The sequence below is a fragment of the Cherax quadricarinatus genome, chromosome 72 (genome assembly GCF_038502225.1).
Source record: "Cherax quadricarinatus isolate ZL_2023a chromosome 72, ASM3850222v1, whole genome shotgun sequence".
Taxonomy (NCBI): Eukaryota; Metazoa; Arthropoda; class Malacostraca; order Decapoda; family Parastacidae; genus Cherax; species Cherax quadricarinatus.
In genome coordinates, this window is record NC_091363.1 from 8809426 (window position 1) to 8831064 (window position 21639).

At 44.9% G+C, this 21639-nt stretch overlaps 2 protein-coding genes across 5 annotated transcripts in view; one reads left to right on the plus strand and one right to left on the minus strand.

Moving 5' to 3' along the window:
* The window catches only part of LOC128701310 (uncharacterized), a 115031-nt gene extending 94867 nt beyond the window's left edge, over positions 1-20164 (minus strand). For 2 of the 4 annotated variants that reach the window (XM_070100376.1, XM_070100374.1), the window contains exon 1: positions 19528-20163. The gene's annotated coding sequence lies outside the window, so the exon portion shown is untranslated. Of the gene's footprint in view, positions 1-19527 lie in introns of all 4 variants that reach the window. The other 2 variants (XM_070100378.1, XM_070100375.1) reach the window with 2 other exon arrangements.
* Positions 20165-21506: 1342 nt separating this feature from the next.
* The window catches only part of LOC128701309 (uncharacterized), a 9278-nt gene continuing 9145 nt past the window's right edge, over positions 21507-21639 (plus strand). The window contains exon 1 of the mRNA XM_053794968.2: positions 21507-21560. Coding sequence (XP_053650943.1) covers positions 21510-21560 — 51 coding nt within the window. The 5' untranslated portion in view covers positions 21507-21509. The remainder of the gene's footprint in view (positions 21561-21639) is intronic.

Consider the following 21639-nt stretch of genomic DNA (forward strand, 5'->3'; position numbering starts at 1 on the left):
TCACCACGCACTCCTGAGAGTGAGAATGATCTGGTTGAAGATGGTCACCACGCACTCCTGGGAGTGAGAATGATCTGGTTGAAGATGGTCACCACGCACTCCTGGGAGTGAGAATGATCTGGTTGAAGATGGTCACCACGCACTCCTGGGAGTGAGAATAATCTGGTTGAAGATGGTCACCACGCACTCCTGGGAGTGAGAATGATCTGGTTGAAGATGGTCACCACGCACTCCTGGGAGTGAGAATGATCTGGTTGAAGATGGTCACCACGCACTCCTGGGAGTGAGAATGATCTGGTTGAAGATGGTCACCACGCACTCCTGGGAGTGAGAATGATCTGGTTGAAGATGGTCACCACGCACTCCTGGGAGTGAGAATGATCTGGTTGAAGATGGTCACCACGCACTCCTGAGAGTGAGAATGATCTGGTTGAAGATGGTCACCACGCACTCCTGGGAGTGGGATGACTTACGTCGTAGTACATTACAAACCACCCACTGGAGTGGAATACCCCTGTGTGGGACCACACACCATTTGGGAGTGGGATCCTTCTGAGTGGGATTACATATCACTCAGTGGAGTGGACTCACCACCCAGTGAACTGGGATCCTCTTTTTTGTATTTTGGTGCCATTATGCTGGCGAGATGATCTTCCTCAAAGGAACTGGAGTTACAACTTCCCCTTCCTCGCATCAAACCTGATTACCTCGTATTTGACCTAAACATTTTTAGCACTTTCCCATGAATAATAATAATAATAATTAATCATAATAATAATATCATCATCATCAGAAATTAACACATCACATAAACGTTTTCTTTGACATATATAAAGCACAAACAAACATTGCTGTTTAAAACTATATATATTAGTATAGAGTAATAGTGTCATAGTAACGTGGATCGTTCTGTTTCAAAAACCGACAAGTAACAACCATCAGATGTAATCAAAACAGAAGGGTTATAATCGTAACCACAATTTTTATAGGGGTGGACCGGTAAGGTAGTGAAAGGCCTCGGTCAGATGACCAAAAGCTCCAGCTGTGGGTCATCATATGATTAAGACCTGCGTCAGAAAACACCTGTCCTGTTTCCTGACAAACGTTACCTAACCTAACCTGTCAGACGTAATTGTAATATTAGACGATATTACTGTTGTGATGGATCAGGGTATTAAAATAGCGAACTATCTGATGTTCTGTCTACAGTGTTTGTAGGTACATGAAGCATGGTGTTCTGTCTACAGTGTTTGTAGGTACATGAAGCATGGTGTTCTGTCTACAGTGTTTGTAGGTACAGGAAGCATGGTGTTCTGTCTACAGTGTTTGTAGGTACAGGAAGCATGGTGTTCTGTCTACAGTGTTTGTAGGTACAGGAAGTATGGTGTTCTGTCTACAGTGTTTGTAGGTACAGGAAGCATGGTGTTCTGTCTACAGTGTTTGTAGGTACAGGAAGCATGGAGTTCTGTCTACAGTGTTTGTAGGTACAGGAAGTATGGTGTTCTGTCTACAGTGTTTGTAGGTACAGGAAGCATGGAGTTCTGTCTACAGTGTTTGTAGGTACAGGAAGTATGGTGCTCTGTCTACAGTTTTCGTAGTTACAGGAAGCATGGTGTTCTGTCTACAGTGTTTGTAGGTACAGGAAGCATGGTGTTCTGTCTACAGTGTTTGTAGGTACAGGAAGCATGGTGTTCTGTCTACAGTGTTTGTAGGTACAGGAAGCATGGTGTTCTGTCTACAGTGTTTGTAGGTACAGGAAGTATGGTGCTCTGTTTACAGTTTTCGTAGTTACAGGAAGCATGGTGTTCTGTCTACAGTGTTTGTAGGTACAGGAAGCATGGTGTTCTGTCTACAGTGTTTGTAGGTACATGAAGCATGGTGTTCTGTCTACAGTGTTTGTAGGTACAGGAAGCATGGTGTTCTGTCTACAGTGTTTGTAGGTACAGGAAGTATGGTGTTCTGTCTACAGTTTTCGTAGTTACAGGAAGTATGTTCTGTTTACAGTGTTTGTAGTTACAGGAAGTGTGATGTCCCCTGTACAAGCACCTTACAGGGGCCCAGGACAAGCAATTTACAAGAGCTCAGGACAAGCAACTTACGGGGGTCCATACCGGTGTTATTACATGAAATGTCCTTATCATCCCCCAATAAACATGCAACACAACCTCATTTATATTTGCTAATATACAGGGCCTTAAGTCATCCACCAACAGAAAAATACCTTCCATTAGTGGACTTCTAGGGGAGTCAAATGCAATGTTTGCAGCCTTCACAGAGACCCACGCAAAAGATTACTTTACAGTGAAATATGAATACCTGGGTATAACCTTTTCGATGCGACAGAAAGAACAGGCAAACAAGGGGAGGTTGGCCTGTATGTCAAAGAGTCGCTCATTTACACGGAGATACTGAACACCACAAATGATGTAGTTGAAGTTCTAACAATAAAAATCGAGAACCAAAACTTAGCCATTATACTTGTATGTAAGCCACCAGATCCAACTTCCCAACAGTTCAAAGAACAGCTATCAAAAAATTTACTCTTATATGGAAAACCTTCCAGCCCCATCCCCAAACATCTTGCTGCTTGGTGACTTCAATCTAAGATATACAAAATGGAAGAATATAGCAAATAATGTTGTAGCCGAAATAATCCCTGGAGGCAGCTCAGATGAAAAGTCACACACACCGGAGCTGTTGAATTTCTGCAACAAACACACCCTAAGTCAGCAGATAGTGGAGCCAGCAAGACTGGAGAACACACTAGACCTTATTTTCACAAATAATGAGGACCTGGTAAGAAACATAATATCAAAAACAACTAATTCTGATCACAATCTAATCGAAGTCGAGACTTACATGCACAGGAGTCCTGATCAGTAAAATGCATACAGCTATGAGAGTACCTTTACCAAATTCAACTTCAACAAGAACATCAACTGTGACCAGGTAAAATATGCCCTCAATGAAACATGTTGGGAAGATATCTTAAATTACCTGGACCCTAACCAGTGCCTTGAAAAGATCAACCTCCTGGTAGCTGAAGTATGTTCAAGGCATATTCCTCTAAGAAAAAAGAAGAGAAGTAAACTGGAGAGAGAGAGAGATGCTCCCTCTACAGAAGAAGGTGAAGAATCACTGAGCTCCTCAAGAATGCCAGACTATCTGAAACACGGAAGGAAGAGCTAACCAGGGAAGTGGAAAATATTGAGCTAAAGTTAAAGGATTCATATAGGATCCAGGAGAGACAAGAGAAGCTAAAAGTGATTAGTGAAATTGAAAGAAATTCAAAATATTTCTATTCATATGCCAAAAGCAAGGCAAAACCACTTCTAGTATAGGGCCCCTGCTCAGACAAGACGGATCCTACACAGACGACAACAAACAGATGAGTGAGATACTGAAATCTCAATATGACTGTGTTCATCGAGCCACTAATAAGTCTAAAGACACACAATCCAAATAATTTTTTTCATGAATGAGCTTCAAAACCCTGCCACAATGTATGCCAAATTTCTGACATAACCCTAACTCCACTAGACTGAGAAAGCCATCGACGACATGCCCACGCACTCAGCCCCAGGCCTAGACTCGTGGAACTCTGTGTTCATTAAGAACTGCAAGAAACCCCTCTCACAGGCCCTGAGTATGCTGTGGAGGAGCATAGACACAGGTGAGATTCCAGTCACTAAAAACAACGGATATAGCCCCACTCCTTAAAGGTGGCAGTAAAGCAGTAGCTAAGAACTGTAGACCAGTAGCTCTAACGTCCCACATCATAAAAATATTTGAAAGAGTTCTAAGACGCAGGATAGCAAACCACTTGCACTCCCAAAAATTGCACAATCCAGGGCAACATGGTTTCAGAGCAGGTCGCTCCTGCTTCTCTCAACTATTGGACCACTATGATATGGTCTTAGATGCACTGGAAAACGAACAGAATGCAGATGTAGTATACACAGATTTTGCAAAAGCTTTTGACAAGTGCGATTATGGTGTAAAAACAATGCGTGCTAAAGGGATAACTGGCAAAGTAGGCAGATGGATCTTGAGCTTTCTAACCAATCGCACACAGAGTAGTGGTGAACAGAGCTAAATCGGAAGCTGCCATAGTAAAGAGCTCTGTTCCACAAGGCACAGTACTCGCCTCTATCCTGTTCCTCATTCTCATATCAGACATAGACAGAGATGTAAACCATAACACCGTATAGTCCTTTGCAGACGACACTAGACTCTGCATGAGAGTGTCATCCATGAGGACACGACAAATCTCCAAGAAGATATAAACCAAGTTTTCCAATGAGCAACGGAGAACAATATGATGTTCAATGAAGACAAATTCCAACTACTCCGTTATGGAAAACTGGAGGAAATAATAGCTAGGTCTGAGTATACTACAAACTCGAATCACATAGTAGAGCAGAAAAGTAGTGTGAAGGACCTGGGTGTGGTAATGTCCGAAGATCTCAACTTCAAGGACCACAACAATGTCACTATCACATCTACGAGGAAACTGACAGGATGGATAATGAGAATATTCAAGACAAGAGATGCTAAGTCAATGATGATCCTTTTTAAATCACTTGTTCTCTCAAGGCAGGTGAAATTGCAGATCTAGAGAATGTACAGAGAACCTTAACGGCACGTATAAGTTCCATCAAACACCTTAACTACTGGGAGCGCCTGGAAGCACTTAACTTGCATTCACTGGAGTGCAGGCGAGAGATATATATCATAATCTACACCTTAAGATTCTGGAGGGACTGGTCCCTAATCTGCACACAGAAATCACTCCCTCACGAAAGAGGAAGACTTGACAGGCGATGCAACATACCCTCAGTGAAAAGTAGGGGCACCACTGGTACACTAAGATAAAACACAGTAAGTGTCCGGGGCCCAGGACTGTTCAACAACTTCCCACCAGACATAAGGGGCATTACGAATAGACCCCTGGTTGTCTTCAAGAGGGAGCTGGACAGACACCTAAAGTCAGTGCCGGATCAGCCGGGCTGTGGTTCGTACGTTGGACTACGTACGGCCAGTAGTAACAGCCTCGTTGATCAGGCCCTGATCCACAGGAAGGCCTGGTCGTGGACCGGGCCGCGAGGGCCTTGATCCACGGAATGACCTCCAGGTAGGTAGAGTATCTTGTATGCCGTAACCATATCTGTTCGCTAAGGTCCTTAAGTTCATTTTTTTTATGTGTATGTGTATGTACACATGCATATGTCCGTATGTATGTGTATATACAGGTATGAGCATGTACAAGTGTGTATGTGCACTTGCGCGTGTGTGTGAGAGGGGATAGAGACTTCCCAGCGTCTTGTTAGTGTTTGCCAGAGAGTGAGTTTTGTGGACAGTGTTTGGTGGTAAGATGAGCCGCCCACCCTACCACCACCCACCAGGCAGCCGCCCACCCTACCACCACCCACCAGGCAGCCGCCCACCCTACCACCACCCACCAGGCAGCCGCCCACCCTACCACCACCCACCAGGCAGCCGCCCACCCTACCACCACCCACGAGGCAGCCGCCCACCCTACCACCACCTACCAGGCAACCGCCCACCCTACCACCACCCACCACACTGCCACTCACCAGGCTGCCGCCCACCCTACCACCACCGACCAAACTGCCGCTCACCCTACCACCACAACCCACCAGGCTGCCGCCCACCCTACCACCACCCACCAGGCTGCCGCCCACCCTGCCACCACCCAGGCTGCCGCCCACCCTGCCACCACCACCCACCAGGCTGCCGCCCACCCTACCACCACCACCCATCACGCTCCTGCCCACTCCACCACACTGCTGCTACACACAATAATGATGTTCAATGAGGACAAATTCCAACTACTCCGTTATGGAAAACTGGAGGAGATAATAACTAGAACAGAGTATACTACTGACTCCGGCCATACAATAGAGCGGAAAAATAATGTAAGGGACCTGGGAGTAGTAATGTCTGAGGATCTCACTTTCAAGGATCACAACAGTGCCACGATCGCACGTGCAAAGAAAATGATAGGATGGATAATGAGAACTTTCAAAACGAGAGATGCCAAGCCCATGATGATCCTTTTCAAATCACTTGTTCTCTCTAGGCTGGAATACTGCTGTACATTAACATCTCCATTCAAAGCAGGTGAAATTGCAGATCTAGAGAGTGTACAGAGATCCTTTACTGCACGTATAAGTTCTGTCAAGCACCTTAACTACTGGGAACGCTTGGAAGCACTTGACTTGTACTCGTTGGAACGCAGGAGGGAGAGATATATCATAATCTACACTTGGAAAATCTTGGAAGGAATGGTCCCAAATCTGCACACAGAAATCACTCCCTACGAAAGTAAAAGACTGGGCAGGCGATGCAAAATGCCACCAATAAAAAGTAGGGGCGCCATTGGTACACTAAGAGAAAACACCATAAGTGTCCGGGGCCCAAAACTGTTCAACAGCCTCCCATCAAGCATTAGGGGAATTGCCAATAAACCCCTGGCTGCCTTCAAGAGAGAGCTGGACAGATACCTAAAGTCAGTGCCGGATCAGCCGGGCTGTGGCTCGTAAGTTGGACTGCGTGCGGCCAGCAGTAACAGCCTAGTTGATCAGGCCCTGATCCATCGGGAGGCCTGGTCATGGACCGGGCCGCGGGGGCGTTGATCCCCGGAATAACCTCCAGGTAACCCTACCATCACCCACCACACTGGTACCACACAGCCTGCCATCACCCACCACACAGGTACCACACAGCCTACCATCACCCACCACACTGGTACCACACAGCCTACCATCACCCACCACACTGGTACCACACAGCCTACCATCACCCACCACACTGGTACCACACAGCCTACCATCACCCACCACACTGGTACCACACAGCCTACCATCACCCACCACACTGGTACCACACAGCCTATCATCACCCACCACACTGGTACCACACAGCCTACCATCACCCACCACACTGGTACCACACAGCCTACCATCACCCACCACACTGGTACCACACAGCCTACCATCACCCACCACACAGGTACCACACAGCCTACCATCACCCACCACACTGGTACCACACAGCCTACCATCACCCACCACACTGGTACCACACAGCCTACCATCACCCACCACACTGGTACCACACAGCCTACCATCACCCACCACACTGGTACCACACAGCCTACCATCACCCACCACACTGGTACCACACAGCCTATCATCACCCACCACACTACCATCACCCCACACAGCCCACCATCACCCACCACACTGGTACCACACAGCCTACCATCACCCACCACACTGGTACCACACAGCCTACCATCACCCACCACACTGGTACCACACAGCCTACCATCACCCACCACACTGGTACCACACAGCCTACCATCACCCACCACACTGGTACCACACAGCCTACCATCACCCACCACACTGGTACCACACAGCCTACCATCACCCACCACACTGGTACCACACAGCCTACCATCACCCACCACACTGGTACCACACAGCCTACCATCACCCATCACACTGGTACCACACAGCCTACCATCACCCACCACACTGGTACCACACAGCCTATCATCACCCACCACACTGGTACCACACAGCCTACCATCACCCACCACACTGGTACCACACAGCCTATCATCACCCACCACACTGGTACCACACAGCCTATCATCACCCACCACACTGGTACCACACAGCCTATCATCACCCACCACACTGGTACCACACAGCCTACCATCACCCACCACACTGGTACCACACAGCCTATCATCACCCACCACACTGGTACCACACAGCCTATCATCACCCACCACACTGGTACCACACAGCCTATCATCACCCACCACACTGGTACCACACAGCCTACCATCACCCACCACACTGGTACCACACAGCCTACCATCACCCACCACACAGGTACCAAACAGCCTACCATCACTGGTACCACACAGCCTACCATCACCCACCACACTGGTACCACACAGCCTATCATCACCCACCACACTGGTACCACACAGCCTACCATCACCCACCACACTGGTACCACACAGCCTACCATCACCCACCACACTGGTACCACACAGCCTACCATCACCCACCACACTGGTACCACACAGCCTACCATCACCCACCACACTGGTACCACACAGCCTATCATCACCCACCACACTGGTACCACACAGCCTACCATCACCCACCACACTGGTACCACACAGCCTACCATCACCCACCACACTGGTACCACACAGCCTACCATCACCCACCACACTGGTACCACACAGCCTACCATCACCCACCACACTGCTGCCACACACCCTACCACCACTCATCACACTGCTACCACACACCCTAACACCACCCTCACTGTGGGTGGGGGTGAAGGGTGCTCTCCCTTAATTAACTGTGACAGTGGGAGTGCGTGAGTTGTTGTTATTGTCAACTTGACTGACAGTGTTATAATACAGAGGTGTATTGTAATTAATAACTGGACTTCCACCTTACAAACTGAACTGTTCATCACACTTGTTGCCCTCACTCTTGTGGTAACTACAACCACACACACTGTTCATCACACTTGTTACCCTCACTCTTGTGGTAACTACAACCACACACACTGTTCATCACACTTGTTGCCCTCACTCTTGTGGTAACTACAACCACACACACTGTTCATCACACTTGTTGCCCTCACTCTTGTGGTAACTACAACCACACACACTGTTCATCACACTTGTTACCCTCACTCTTGTGGTAACTACAACCACACACACTGTTCATCACACTTGTTACCCTCACTCTTGTGGTAACTACAACCACACACACTGTTCATCACACTTGTTACCCTCACTCTTGTGGTAACTACAACCACACACACTGTTCATCACACTTGTTGCCCTCACTCTTGTGGTAACTACAACCACACACACTGTTCATCACACTTGTTACCCTCACTCTTGTGGTAACTACAACCACACACACTGTTCATCACACTTGTTACCCTCACTCTTGTGGTAACTACAACCACACACACTGTTCATCACACTTGTTACCCTCACTCTTGTGGTAACTACAACCACACACACTGTTCATCACACTTGTTACCCTCACTCTTGTGGTAACTACAACCACACACACTGTTCATCACACTTGTTGCCCTCACTCTTGTGGTAACTACAACCACACACACTGTTCATCACACTTGTTGCCCTCACTCTTGTGGTAACTACAACCACACACACTGTTCATCACACTTGTTACCCTCACTCTTGTGGTAACTACAACCACACACACTGTTCATCACACTTGTTACCCTCACTCTTGTGGTAACTACAACCACACACACTGTTCATCACACTTGTTGCCCTCACTCTTGTGGTAACTACAACCACACACACTGTTCATCACACTTGTTACCCTCACTCTTGTGGTAACTACAACCACACACACTGTTCATCACACTTGTTACCCTCACTCTTGTGGTAACTACAACCACACACACTGTTCATCACACTTGTTACCCTCACTCTTGTGGTAACTACAACCACACACACACTGTTCATCACACTTGTTACCCTCACTCTTGTGGTAACTACAACCACACACACTGTTCATCACACTTGTTGCCCTCACTCTTGTGGTAACTACAACCACACACACTGTTCATCACACTTGTTACCCTCACTCTTGTGGTAACTACAACCACACACACTGTTCATCACACTTGTTACCCTCACTCTTGTGGTAACTACAACCACACACACTGTTCATCACACTTGTTACCCTCACTCTTGTGGTAACTACAACCACACACACTGTTCATCACACTTGTTACCCTCACTCTTGTGGTAACTACAACCACACACACTGTTCATCACACTTGTTACCCTCACTCTTGTGGTAACTACAACCACACACACTGTTCATCACACTTGTTACCCTCACTCTTGTGGTAACTACAACCACACACACTGTTCATCACACTTGTTACCCTCACTCTTGTGGTAACTACAACCACACACACTGTTCATCACACTTGTTACCCTCACTCTTGTGGTAACTACAACCACACACACTGTTCATCACACTTGTTACCCTCACTCTTGTGGTAACTACAACCACACACACTGTTCATCACACTTGTTACCCTCACTCTTGTGGTAACTACAACCACACACACACTGTTCATCACACTTGTTACCCTCACTCTTGTGGTAACTACAACCACACACACTGTTCATCACACTTGTTGCCCTCACTCTTGTGGTAACTACAACCACACACACTGTTCATCACACTTGTTACCCTCACTCTTGTGGTAACTACAACCACACACACTGTTCATCACACTTGTTACCCTCACTCTTGTGGTAACTACAACCACACACACACTGTTCATCACACTTGTTGCCCTCACTCTTGTGGTAACTACAACCACACACACACTGTTCATCACACTTGTTGCCCTCACTCTTGTGGTAACTACAACCACACACACTGTTCATCACACTTGTTACCCTCACTCTTGTGGTAACTACAACCACACACACTGTTCATCACACTTGTTACCCTCACTCTTGTGGTAACTACAACCACACACACTGTTCATCACACTTGTTACCCTCACTCTTGTGGTAACTACAACCACACACACTGTTCATCACACTTGTTGCCCTCACTCTTGTGGTAATTACAACCACACACACTAATTGTAACCGACTCTCTTCCTCATTACTTGATCTAAGTATCCTGAGACTTGATATATCGTCTTCACATCTCCACTGCTTCTGCAAACTCCTCAGTACTCGACTGACGAAGTCTGCTGTGTAGGTGAAACGTTCCGGTATAAAGACAACCCAGGAGAGACAGAGCGGGTGAAAACCTTTAAATTAGATTGAAATACTCAGTTCTTCTCATATGCAAAATTTAGGGCAATGGTAACCTGTAGTATCGGGCTTTTGATTAATCACGAATTAGTAATTACAAAAACAGGAAGCAGTGTGTCTGGCAAGGATGTGGCTTTAGGAAAAATAGGTAACGTTGAAATGGGAACGTTTATCTCTAGTGGTGTGAGAACGTTGAAATGCGAACATTTGTCCCTGGTGTTGCTAAAACGTTCAAACGTGAATGTCCGGTCCTGGTGGTGCTACAGCGTCTGCAGTAGGAGCAGTATGTGGCAGTTATCATACTGCAAGTGATGGTGTGTGTGTGTGTGTACTCACCTATTTGTGGTTGCATGGGTCGATTCATAGCTCCTGGCCCCGCCTCTTCACTGATCGCTACTAGATCCTCTCCCTGCTCCATGAGCTTTATCATACCTCGTCTTAAAACTATGTATGGTTCCTGCCTCTACTACGCCACTTTCTAGGCTATTCCACTTCCTGACAACTCTATGACTGAAGAAATACTTCCTAACATCCCTTTGACTCTTCAGTAGTCGCTACTATGTAAACTCTCCTTAAGCACTCCATGAGCTTTATTATACCTCTTCTTAAAGCTACGTATGGATCCTGCCTCTACTACATCACTCTCCAGACTATTCCACTTCCTAACAACTCTATAACTGACAAAATAATTCCTACCATCCCTGTGACTTATTTGAGTCTTCAGCTTCCCAGTGACCCTTCTTGTTGTTGTTGTCTCATCTCAGAAACAACCTGTTCCTATCCACTTTGTCAATTCCTCTCAGTGTGTGTATGTGTGTGTGCGCGCGCGCGTGTGTGTGAATGATCAATGATAAACATTCACGTCTGAATGATTGTAAACTTCCAAGGTTCTTACAGTAAATATTATGACTATCATAACGACAAGATGTGTCACATGATATATCAACCTTGCCAGATATGACGAGCATACTAGGCTTCTCACATAACTATATATTTCGTATAATGACTTAAACAATTATAATATAGTAATTATTATTATTATTATTATTATTATTATTATTATTATTATTATTATTATTATTATTATTTAAATTTGCTACCGTGCGTCAAAAAATGGAGGCTCCAAATACCCAGTACATCCTATGTTATTAGACTTATAAAAACCCCTTTACAAAATTCATTACTGTCAGATAACCATACACAATTATAGATTAATATACGTACATTAACCTAACTATAAGAGAATAACAATTATAAAAATTATTTGAGGGTGCAGAAATAAACGTAGGACAATCTATGTGAACCTGCCGGGAGTCTACTTGTAGTGGCTTCCGGAGGTCAGCGCCCCTGCGGCCCGGTACCAGACCAGAGCCCCTGGTCTGGTACCGGACCGCAGGGGCCTACCAGGAGGGTATTCCGGGGATCAACGCCCCCGCGGCCTGGTCCACGACTAGGCCTCCCGGTGGAGGAAGCACAACCCACCTGATCCGGCACCTACCTACGTATCTGTCCAGCTCCCTCTTGAAGGCAGCCAGGAGCCTACTGGTGGCAGGCTGTTGAACAGTCTTGGGCCCAGGATCTGTCGGGGGGGGGGGGCTATCAGTCAAGGTGGTAGGGGGTCTGATCAGCCAATTGTTAGGGGGTCTGATCAGTCAAGCTGTTAGGGGGTCTGATCAGCCAATTGTTAGGGGGTCTGATCAGTCAAGCTGTTAGGGGATCTGATCAGCCAAGCTGCTAGGGGGTCTAATCAGTCAAGCTGTTAGGGGATCTGATCAGTCAAGCTGTTAGGGGGTCTGATCAGTCAAGCTGTTAGGGGGTCTGATCAGTCAAGCTGTTAGTGCCCACGGTCCGCATTATGCACCACAATCTGGCTTATCAGGAACTATTTTTGGGGAATCTGTCGAATTCACTCTTGAAGACAGCAAGGAGTTCGTTGGTGATCCCCTTAACGTATGAAGGGAGGGTACTGAAGAGTCGTGGTCCCTTTACACTTATTGAGTTCTCTCTGTGTACTTATCGCTGCCGTGTTTTTCACTGGAGGTATCTTGCAGAGACTAGGGCAATGTCTACAGCATTTTGTGTCGTCAATCTTTGTTGATTAGTGTCTCACTGAACACTGAGTCGTACTGGGACTTAAGTATATCACTCATATGTTTGTTGTCATCAGTGTATGTTCCTTCTCCTTTAAACATACGTCTTCGTATATTTATGTAAACTAAAACAAGTTGGTTGGTTGTTTAATGGTTTAAAGCCTATCTACTACAACGAAGGTCGTAATAATGCTGGTAAAACTACCGACAATATGTTATGTTTCGTTTCGCCCTCCAGGAGCTTTATCAAAGCATAACAACTTAAAAGTCCCTGGAGGACGAAACGTTGCCACAATAAAATGTCGCATTAGTTGCACGTGTGTCCTTTTAGCTAATATAGAGGAAGGTGGTTAAGGCTGCGTGTAACCTGTTCACCACCAGCCAAGAATACTTTAATACCTCATTAAGGTAATACTTTCACTTCTCAGTGTATATACACTTCTCGATGTGTATACATTGGAAGGTGTATGCCTCTCAGTGTATATACACTAAATGATGTATACCTCTCGGTGTATATACATTGAAAAGTGTATTGCTATACGTGCCAGACGTATCACGCTACGTGGCAGACGTATAGTGCTGCGTTGCCAGACGTATCGCGCTGCTTTGCCAGACGTATCACGCTGGGTTGTCGGATGTATCACGCTGCGTTGCCAGACGTATCACGCTGGGTTGTCGGATGTATCACGCTGCATTGCCAGACATACGGCGCTGCACTGCCAAACATATGGCGCTGCGCTGCCAAACATGTGGCGCTTCGCTACCAGAGGTATCACACTCCGTTGCCAGACGCAGTGTGATACTCCACCTTTCACAAGGTATTTCATGCGTCCTGATTTTACGGTCGTCTTTTTACACTTAGACACTGCGCTGCCAGACGAATCGCATCTGTGTTGTTAATATGTTTTTAGTTTAAATTGTTATGAGTTAATGTAATATTCCACAAGAAAAGTATTGCCAAGAAAAAAATTCAGACACTGATGCTAGTGCGTAAGAAAATGAACGTTGTCAGGAATTACAGCACTTGTGTAGGAGGGAATGAGGCAGGGTGATGACAGTGCTGCAGTAAGACATCTCTGTGGCACCTTGTATGCTTGTTGACATGCAGTTATGCTTTGTGTGTGTGTACTCACCTATATGTGGTTGCTAGAGTCGAGTCACAGCTCCTGCCCCCGCCTGTTTACTAGTCGCTACTTGGTCACTCTGCTCCAAGAGCCTTATCTCACCACGGAGTTTAATACCATTATTATGTACTTACCTAATTCACCTAATTGTGGTTGCAGGGGTCGAGACTCAGCTCCTGGCCCCGCCTCTTCACCGACCGCTACTAGGTCCTCTCTCCCTCTGCTCCATGAGCTTTATCATACCTCGTCTTAAAACTATGTATAGTTCCTGCCTCCACTACATCGCTTGCCAGACTATTCCACTTCCTAACTACTCTATGACTGAAGAAATACTTCCTCACATCCGTTTGACTCATCTGAGTCTTCAGCTTTCAATTGTGACCCCTGGTTTCTGTGTCCCATCTCCGGAACATCCTGTCTCTGTCCACAGTGTCTCTGTACATAATGAGTCACTGTGTACTTCTATAAGATGTGTGTGTGTGTGTGTGTGTGTGTGTGTGTGTGTGTGTGTGTGTGTACGTGCGTGTCCTTCCGTCCGTCCTCTCTCAAAATAACTTTAAATCATAAACACATTGTTGTACACATCACCCAGTTTCAGTGCTTCTAGGCAAAGCTATCTTTATATGCACACAGGCATTGTGTACACACACACTGAAGAGACACGGGGGACATGATAACGACATATAAAATACTGAGAGGAATTGACAAGGTGGACAGAGACAGGATGTTCCAGAGATGGGACACAGAAACAAGGGGTCACAGTTGGAAGTTGAAGACTCAGATGAATCACAGGGATGTTAAGAAGTATTTCTTCAGTCACAGAGTAATCAGGAAGTGGAATAGTTTAGGAAGCGATGTAGTGGAGGCAGGATACATTCATAGCTTTAAGCAGAGGTATGATAAAGCTCCTGGTGCAGGGAGAATGAACCAGTAGCGGCCAGTGAAGAGGCGGGGCCAGGAGCTATGAATCGACCCCTGCAACCACAACTAGGTGAGTACACACACACACACACACACACACACACACACACACACAGACCTTCTTGAATAGCATCGTGATTCACTTATACACAATAATGGTATGAAACTCCGTGGTATGAGGTTTAATGCAAATGCGAGGAAAAGCTCTGATACGGAGTTGTGGAACGATTGAATATTTAACCCATGGAAGTTGTGGTCATGAAATCATTCTTTCAAGAACGTCTGGCGGGTCATTACATGACTAAAACCCGCGTCAGGAAACACGTGTCCTGTTTCCTGACGAATCTTACCTATCCTAATCTAACCAGCTGAAAGCGCATGTTGAAAACCTGGGATTCCACGAGCCAAGGCTCTGTGTAGGTTTATTTATTTATTTATTTATTTATTACCAATTTGAGCACACATACAGAGGTACAAAAAAATACAGATAAGAGCAGCATGCCAAAGCCACTTATATGCATAACATTACGGGCTGGCTTAAAATTAACTTAAGATTAACTAAGCAATGATGAAATCAGTGATAAAACATTAATGTAAACAGATAACTATAAAGCACCAGTTACTTTCAGGCTGCTCACGATATCATGCTGACGTCTGTTGCAGTGCAGTATCTGGAAGTACAACTAGTGATAGCTGGAAGTAGATATAATGTTTGTTAGGAAACAGGACAAGTGTTTCCTGACGCGGGTCTTAGTCATATGACGACCCACAGCTGGAGCTTTTGGTCATTTGACCGAGGACTTCTGCTGGCTAGCGGTCCACCTCTTTAAAAATCATGGTTACGATTATAACCATTAGGATATTCTCCCCCAAGGTAGCTGGAAGTAGAATCACTAGTAGTACGACGCAGTAGAGGTAGTGCATAGCCCATGGCTTCCTTCTAATCATATCTAGTATAAATTCCACGCAATTTTTTTTTAACCTGCTGGGCTTCATGGCAGCAGTTGCCGGATGGAGAGGGAACCTACATTGCTATCCTTGTCTCAACTATCTAGATTCTAGATAATAGTTGACAGTTCCTAATCAGAGTAGATGTGGATAGCCATTCTCGGCAAATAGCATCGTTGTGGCTTCTTCGAGTCTTCTATTAATCTTTCCCAGGTATTTCCACGTTACTTAGTTTACACTCAACACACCTGTCTTGAAGTGGTCAACTATAATTTATACTTAACTCACACCTACCTTAGCTTCTTGTAGTTCACCTTAGTGTACACTTAACACACCTAACTTAACGTGCGTTATGAAAGGCTTAAGATGGTTTTAGTTGCTCTTTGTTGAAATCTGAAGCAGCAACTCCGAGTCTGTAGAAACCTGTAGTCTGTGCTGAGCACGGCACCAGACCCAGCAGCACAAGCTAGTCAGGTCTAACTCAAACCCACCCAGACCCACTCATGTATTTATCTAACCTATTTTTAAAACTACACAACGTTTTAGCCTCTATAACTGTACTCGGGAGTTTGTTCCACTCGTCCACAACTCTATTACCAAACCAGTGCTTTCCTATATCCTTCCTGAATCAGAATTTTTCCAACTTGAAACCATTGCTGCGAGTCCTGTCTTGGCTGGAAATTTTCAGCAGGCTATTTACATCCCCTTTATTTATTCCTGTTTTCCATTTATACACCTCGATCATATCCCCCCTAATTCTACGCCTTTCGAGAGAGTGCAGATTCAGGGCTCTCACTCTATCCTCATCCTCCTCTGTACGTTTTCCAGAGCATTGATATCCATTCTGTAATGCGGTGACCAGAACTGAGCAGCATAATCTAAATGAGGTCTAACCAAGAATATATAGAGTTGAAGAACAACCTGAGGACTTCTATTATTTATACTTCTAGATATGAAGCCAAGAATTCTGTTAGCTTCATTGCGAACACTAATGCACTGTTGTCTTGGTTTTAGATTACTGCTAACCAGAACTCCTAAATCCTTTTCGCAATCAGTAGTATTAAGATCTACATTATTTAGTTTATATGTCGCATGGTTATTTTCCTGTCCAACATTTAGAACTTTGCATTTGTCTATATTAAACTGCATCTGCCACTTCTCCGACCATTGCATCAGTCTATTCAAATCATCCTGGAGTGCTCTAATGTCCTCATTAGAATGAATTGGACGGCCTATTTTGGTGTCATCAGCAAATTTGCTTATGTCGCTATTTATTCCCTCATATATGTCGTTTATGTAAATTGTGAACAACAACAGGCCCAACACTGACCCCTGAGGAACACCGCTTGTGACGTTCCCCCATTCTGATTTCTCCCCATTTATGCAAACTCTCTGCTGCCTATTTGTCAACCATGCCTCTGCCCAGGAAAAAATTTCTCTTCCTATTCCGTGTGCCTTAAGTTTCCTCAATAGTCTCTGATGTGGAACTCTATCGAAAGCCTTACTGAAGTCCATATACACAATATCATATTCATTACCATGATCTACCTCCTCAAACACCTTAGTGAAAAATGTTAGTAAATTCGTAAGACAGGAACGCCCCTTTGTAAAACTGTGTTGAGATTCATTAATCAATCTGTGCCTATCAAGATGGCTACGAATTGCTTCGGCAATTATTGATTCCATAAATTTTTCCACTATGGAGGTAAGGCTTATTGGTCTATAGTTCGAAGCCAAGGACCTGTCACCTGCCTTGTAAATAGATATTACATTTGCCATTTTCCACATATCAGGCACTATGCCAGTTTGTAGTGATATGTTAAAAAGATTAGCCAAAGGTATGCTAAGTTCCTCTTTACATTCATTTAACACCCTTGCAAACAGTTCATCAGGGCTTGGGGATTTGTTAGGTTTTAGTTTCTCTATTTGTCTGAGGACCATGTCACTAGTTACCGCAATCGTGCATAATTTATTATCACCCTGTTCTACATAATCTATTATTTCAGAAATATCGCTAGTATTTTCCTGGGTGAAAACTGAGAGGAAGTAGGTATTGAGAATTTCACACATATCGTTATCACTGTCAGTGATCTGACCAAAGTTACTCTTAAGTGGGCCAATCTTGTCCCTAATCTTACTTCTGTATACCTGAAAGAACCCTTTTGGGTTAGTGTTTGAATCCCTTGCGACCTTAGCCTCATAATCCCTTTTTGATTTTCTTATTCCTTTATTTCTCTCTTTAATTGAATGTATTGATTTTTTAACTGCACATCCCCTATTTTGATATGGGTATATATGCCTCTCTTTTGACCATTGAGATGTTTTAATCTATTGTTCGTCCATTTGGGATCATTTTTGTTAGATCTAATTTCCCTACTCTGAACAAAAGTTGTCTGGGCAGCCAGAACTATGCTCTGAAAAACGTCATATTGGCAATCAAGATCACCTACCTGACCCATAGTCAGGACATCCCAATTTAGCCCACCCAGGTAATTTTTCAGTCCCATGAAGTCGGCCAAGCGAAAATCTGGGACAGAGATTTGATTGCAGTTATCTGGGTAATTCCATGATATATTGAAACTAAGTGATTTGTAATCACTTTCCCCAAGCTCATCATTAACCTCAAGATTATTAATTAGTGACTCTTTGTTGGCAAGAACCAAGTCAAGCAGATCGTTTCCTCTAGTTGGTTCTGTCACAACCTGTTCTAAAAAGCAATCCTAAACCGTATCAAGAAAGTCACTAGACTCAAGATTTCCTGTCACATAGTTCCAATCAATTTGTCTAAAGTTAAAATCTCCCATTATCACAACATTTTCATATCTAGATGCCTTATGAATTTCGTCCCATAACAGCTTACTGCACTCCCTATCAAGGTTTGGGGGCCTATATATCACACCCAAAATTAATTTGTCACGTCCCTCGAGAAACTGTAGCCAAACAGATTCTGTATTCGATGTTTCTAATCTTATATCATGTCTAAGACAATTTAAATTTTCTCTGACATACATCGCCACTCCACCACCCTTCCTGTTGACCCTATCAGTGTGGAATAGTTTATAACCCTGTATGTTGCATTCAGAAGGCATTTCTCTATCTTTCAGGTTGAACCAGGTCTCTGTTATACCAATAATATCTATATTACCTACACTTGCAAGTAATCTTAGCTCATCTATCTTATTTCTTAGACTCCTACTATTTGTATAGTAAACCTTAAGGGAGCTAGTCACTCGTTGCCCTCTACTATCTCTCTGTTTGTTGATCAATTGATTTGCCATTACTAGCAACTTTATTTTGAATATTGTCTTTTAAACATATCCCTGAGGTATCCCGGTAATAACTGCTGTTTTTAACCCTAATGCTGCAGCCTGATTGTTTCCCACAAACACCCATACCTCTATAATCTGGTGTACTGGTCTGTTGTGTGTTGGTCTCTTATGTACTAGTCTGTAATATATAAAGTACCAAAGACAACTGGTCTGTGTTCAATGGTACTGCGCTGTTTACTGGTACTGTACTGTGTATTGCTAGGGCACTGTGTACTGACCTGCGATTCTTCCAAGGATGTAGGCGACGCAGTATTATCCTGCAGATTTGAGTAGGGTACTAGCAGGTTGCCGGACGGTCCTAGCAAGTCTTGAAGGTTCTTGGAGCACCCTAGCAGGTCTTTGCTTAGATGTCCTTGTTGTAGTCTCAGGCTCCCTACCCAGCAGGAGCACCTCCTAGGGTATGCAATGTTTCCTTTCCTAGGCAGTGCCCCAGCTCCTAGGCGGACCACTGCGCGCTCCTGGGAGGGGGGTACTGGAGCGAATCCTAGCTGCTGAGCTCTTGCTTGGTGGATCTACTTACAGGCTGGACCACTGAGCGGTCTCGGGACATTGCTGATGGCACTGGGACACTTCCTAGCGGTCGTGAGAGTACTGTGGCACTTCCTAACGGACCCTCCACCGGAACTGGGTACCTCCTCCACCTAGGCACTGACACCCAATTTTCGCCTCGAAACTCGAACCAATTTCAAGGTGGCACTGTCGGAGGCATGACTGTAGGTAAGGGGCGCTGGGTGGATGCGCAAGTGGGTGTGGGTGAGGACGGAAGGTGGGTGCCAGCTCCCCGAGTGGGCCGATGGTGGGTTGGCACTGCCAAACTGGCCCTACCGCCCACCCAACACTAACCCCCACCACTTTCTCTTCCTCCCCTCTTCATCTGGCACTGTCTTGTGTCCTCTCTTCTCTCTCTCTCTCTCTCTCTTTCAGGGTATTTTTACGTTGCTTCACACACACACACACACACACACTAACACTAACACACACACTAACACACACACACACACACACACACATGTAGTGGAGGCAGGAACCATACATAGTTTTAAGACGAGGTATGATAAAGCTCATGGAGCAGGGAGAGAGAGAGAGAACCTAGTAGCAACCAGTGAAGAGGCGGGGCCAGGAGCTGAGCCTCGACCCCTCCAACCACAATTAGGTGAGTACAGAAACGTCTAGTAAGATTGAAGCGCTGATCATATTCGTGGCAGAATAAAGAGGGAGGGAGGAAGTGATGGAGGATGGAGGTAGGGTGGTGAGGGAGGGAGGACGATGAAGAAGAGAGAAAAGGAAAGGAAGGGAGGAATGGAATAAAGGAAGGAGAGAAGTAGTGTAGTGAAAGAGGAAGTCCACACCTTATCAACTGTGTACAAAATCTCAAGATAATTAAGAAACTTACATCTAAAGTAGGTCAGGGAAATATACAGTGAGCAGTTTAAAGGAGCTGAAATTAACATCTTTGGAAAACCGAAAGACAAATGTAGACTTGATCAAAACGCTAAAGATACTCAGAGACGTATATCATTGGTATTTAATACCGACAAGATGATGCTCTTATGGATTAAAACACAATATTCCTCCCCCACATGCACACTTACCTAAATAGACACATGTGTAACATCTGGGTATCCTTGTTAACATTTTGCCATCCAGTGGCTTTATATATTTCTACAGTCTTCATATTAGGTCCATATAATGTATTGATAAAGCCAATGGACAGCGAAACGTCTACAAGTAAAGATACCCAGATATTGCACATGTATTTAATTAATTATACTCAGAGACGTTAACAGGATAGGAAGAGATATTGAGGTGATAAGAACAAGAACTGCAGGTGTCTCTCTGAAAGATTAAGAAATAATTCTTCAGTTTCAAGGAAGCAAAAAGTAAAACCAAGTGGATGCGGAAGCTGTGAAAACAAACACCCTACACAGTTTCAGGATTAAGTATGATACGGGCCAAGAAGCTAGGAACCGTACAATCCCATAAGAGTATTGCTGATAGTCTTTCCCTGTTGTCTTTCCCTTAATCCTCAACATCCCTCGACCCTTCTGTTAATACTCCTCTGTGGCGGGTGTGTCTGCTCTCTCATTGGTCCAGGAACTGTTTATTATGTCTAAGATGCGTACTCATCGACCAATCACCTCCGTTATCATGTATGACGTCACGCAAGTCAGGAGGTATATAAAGGGCAGATGTAAAATCTATGGAGCATCAGCCGCTGTGTCCATCTCTCACTGTCATCATGATCTCTCAGGTACGATCAATAAGGTGCATTGTGAATTATTTTCTCTCTCTGATACCACCTGACAATACATTTGGTGTTGATGAAGAGA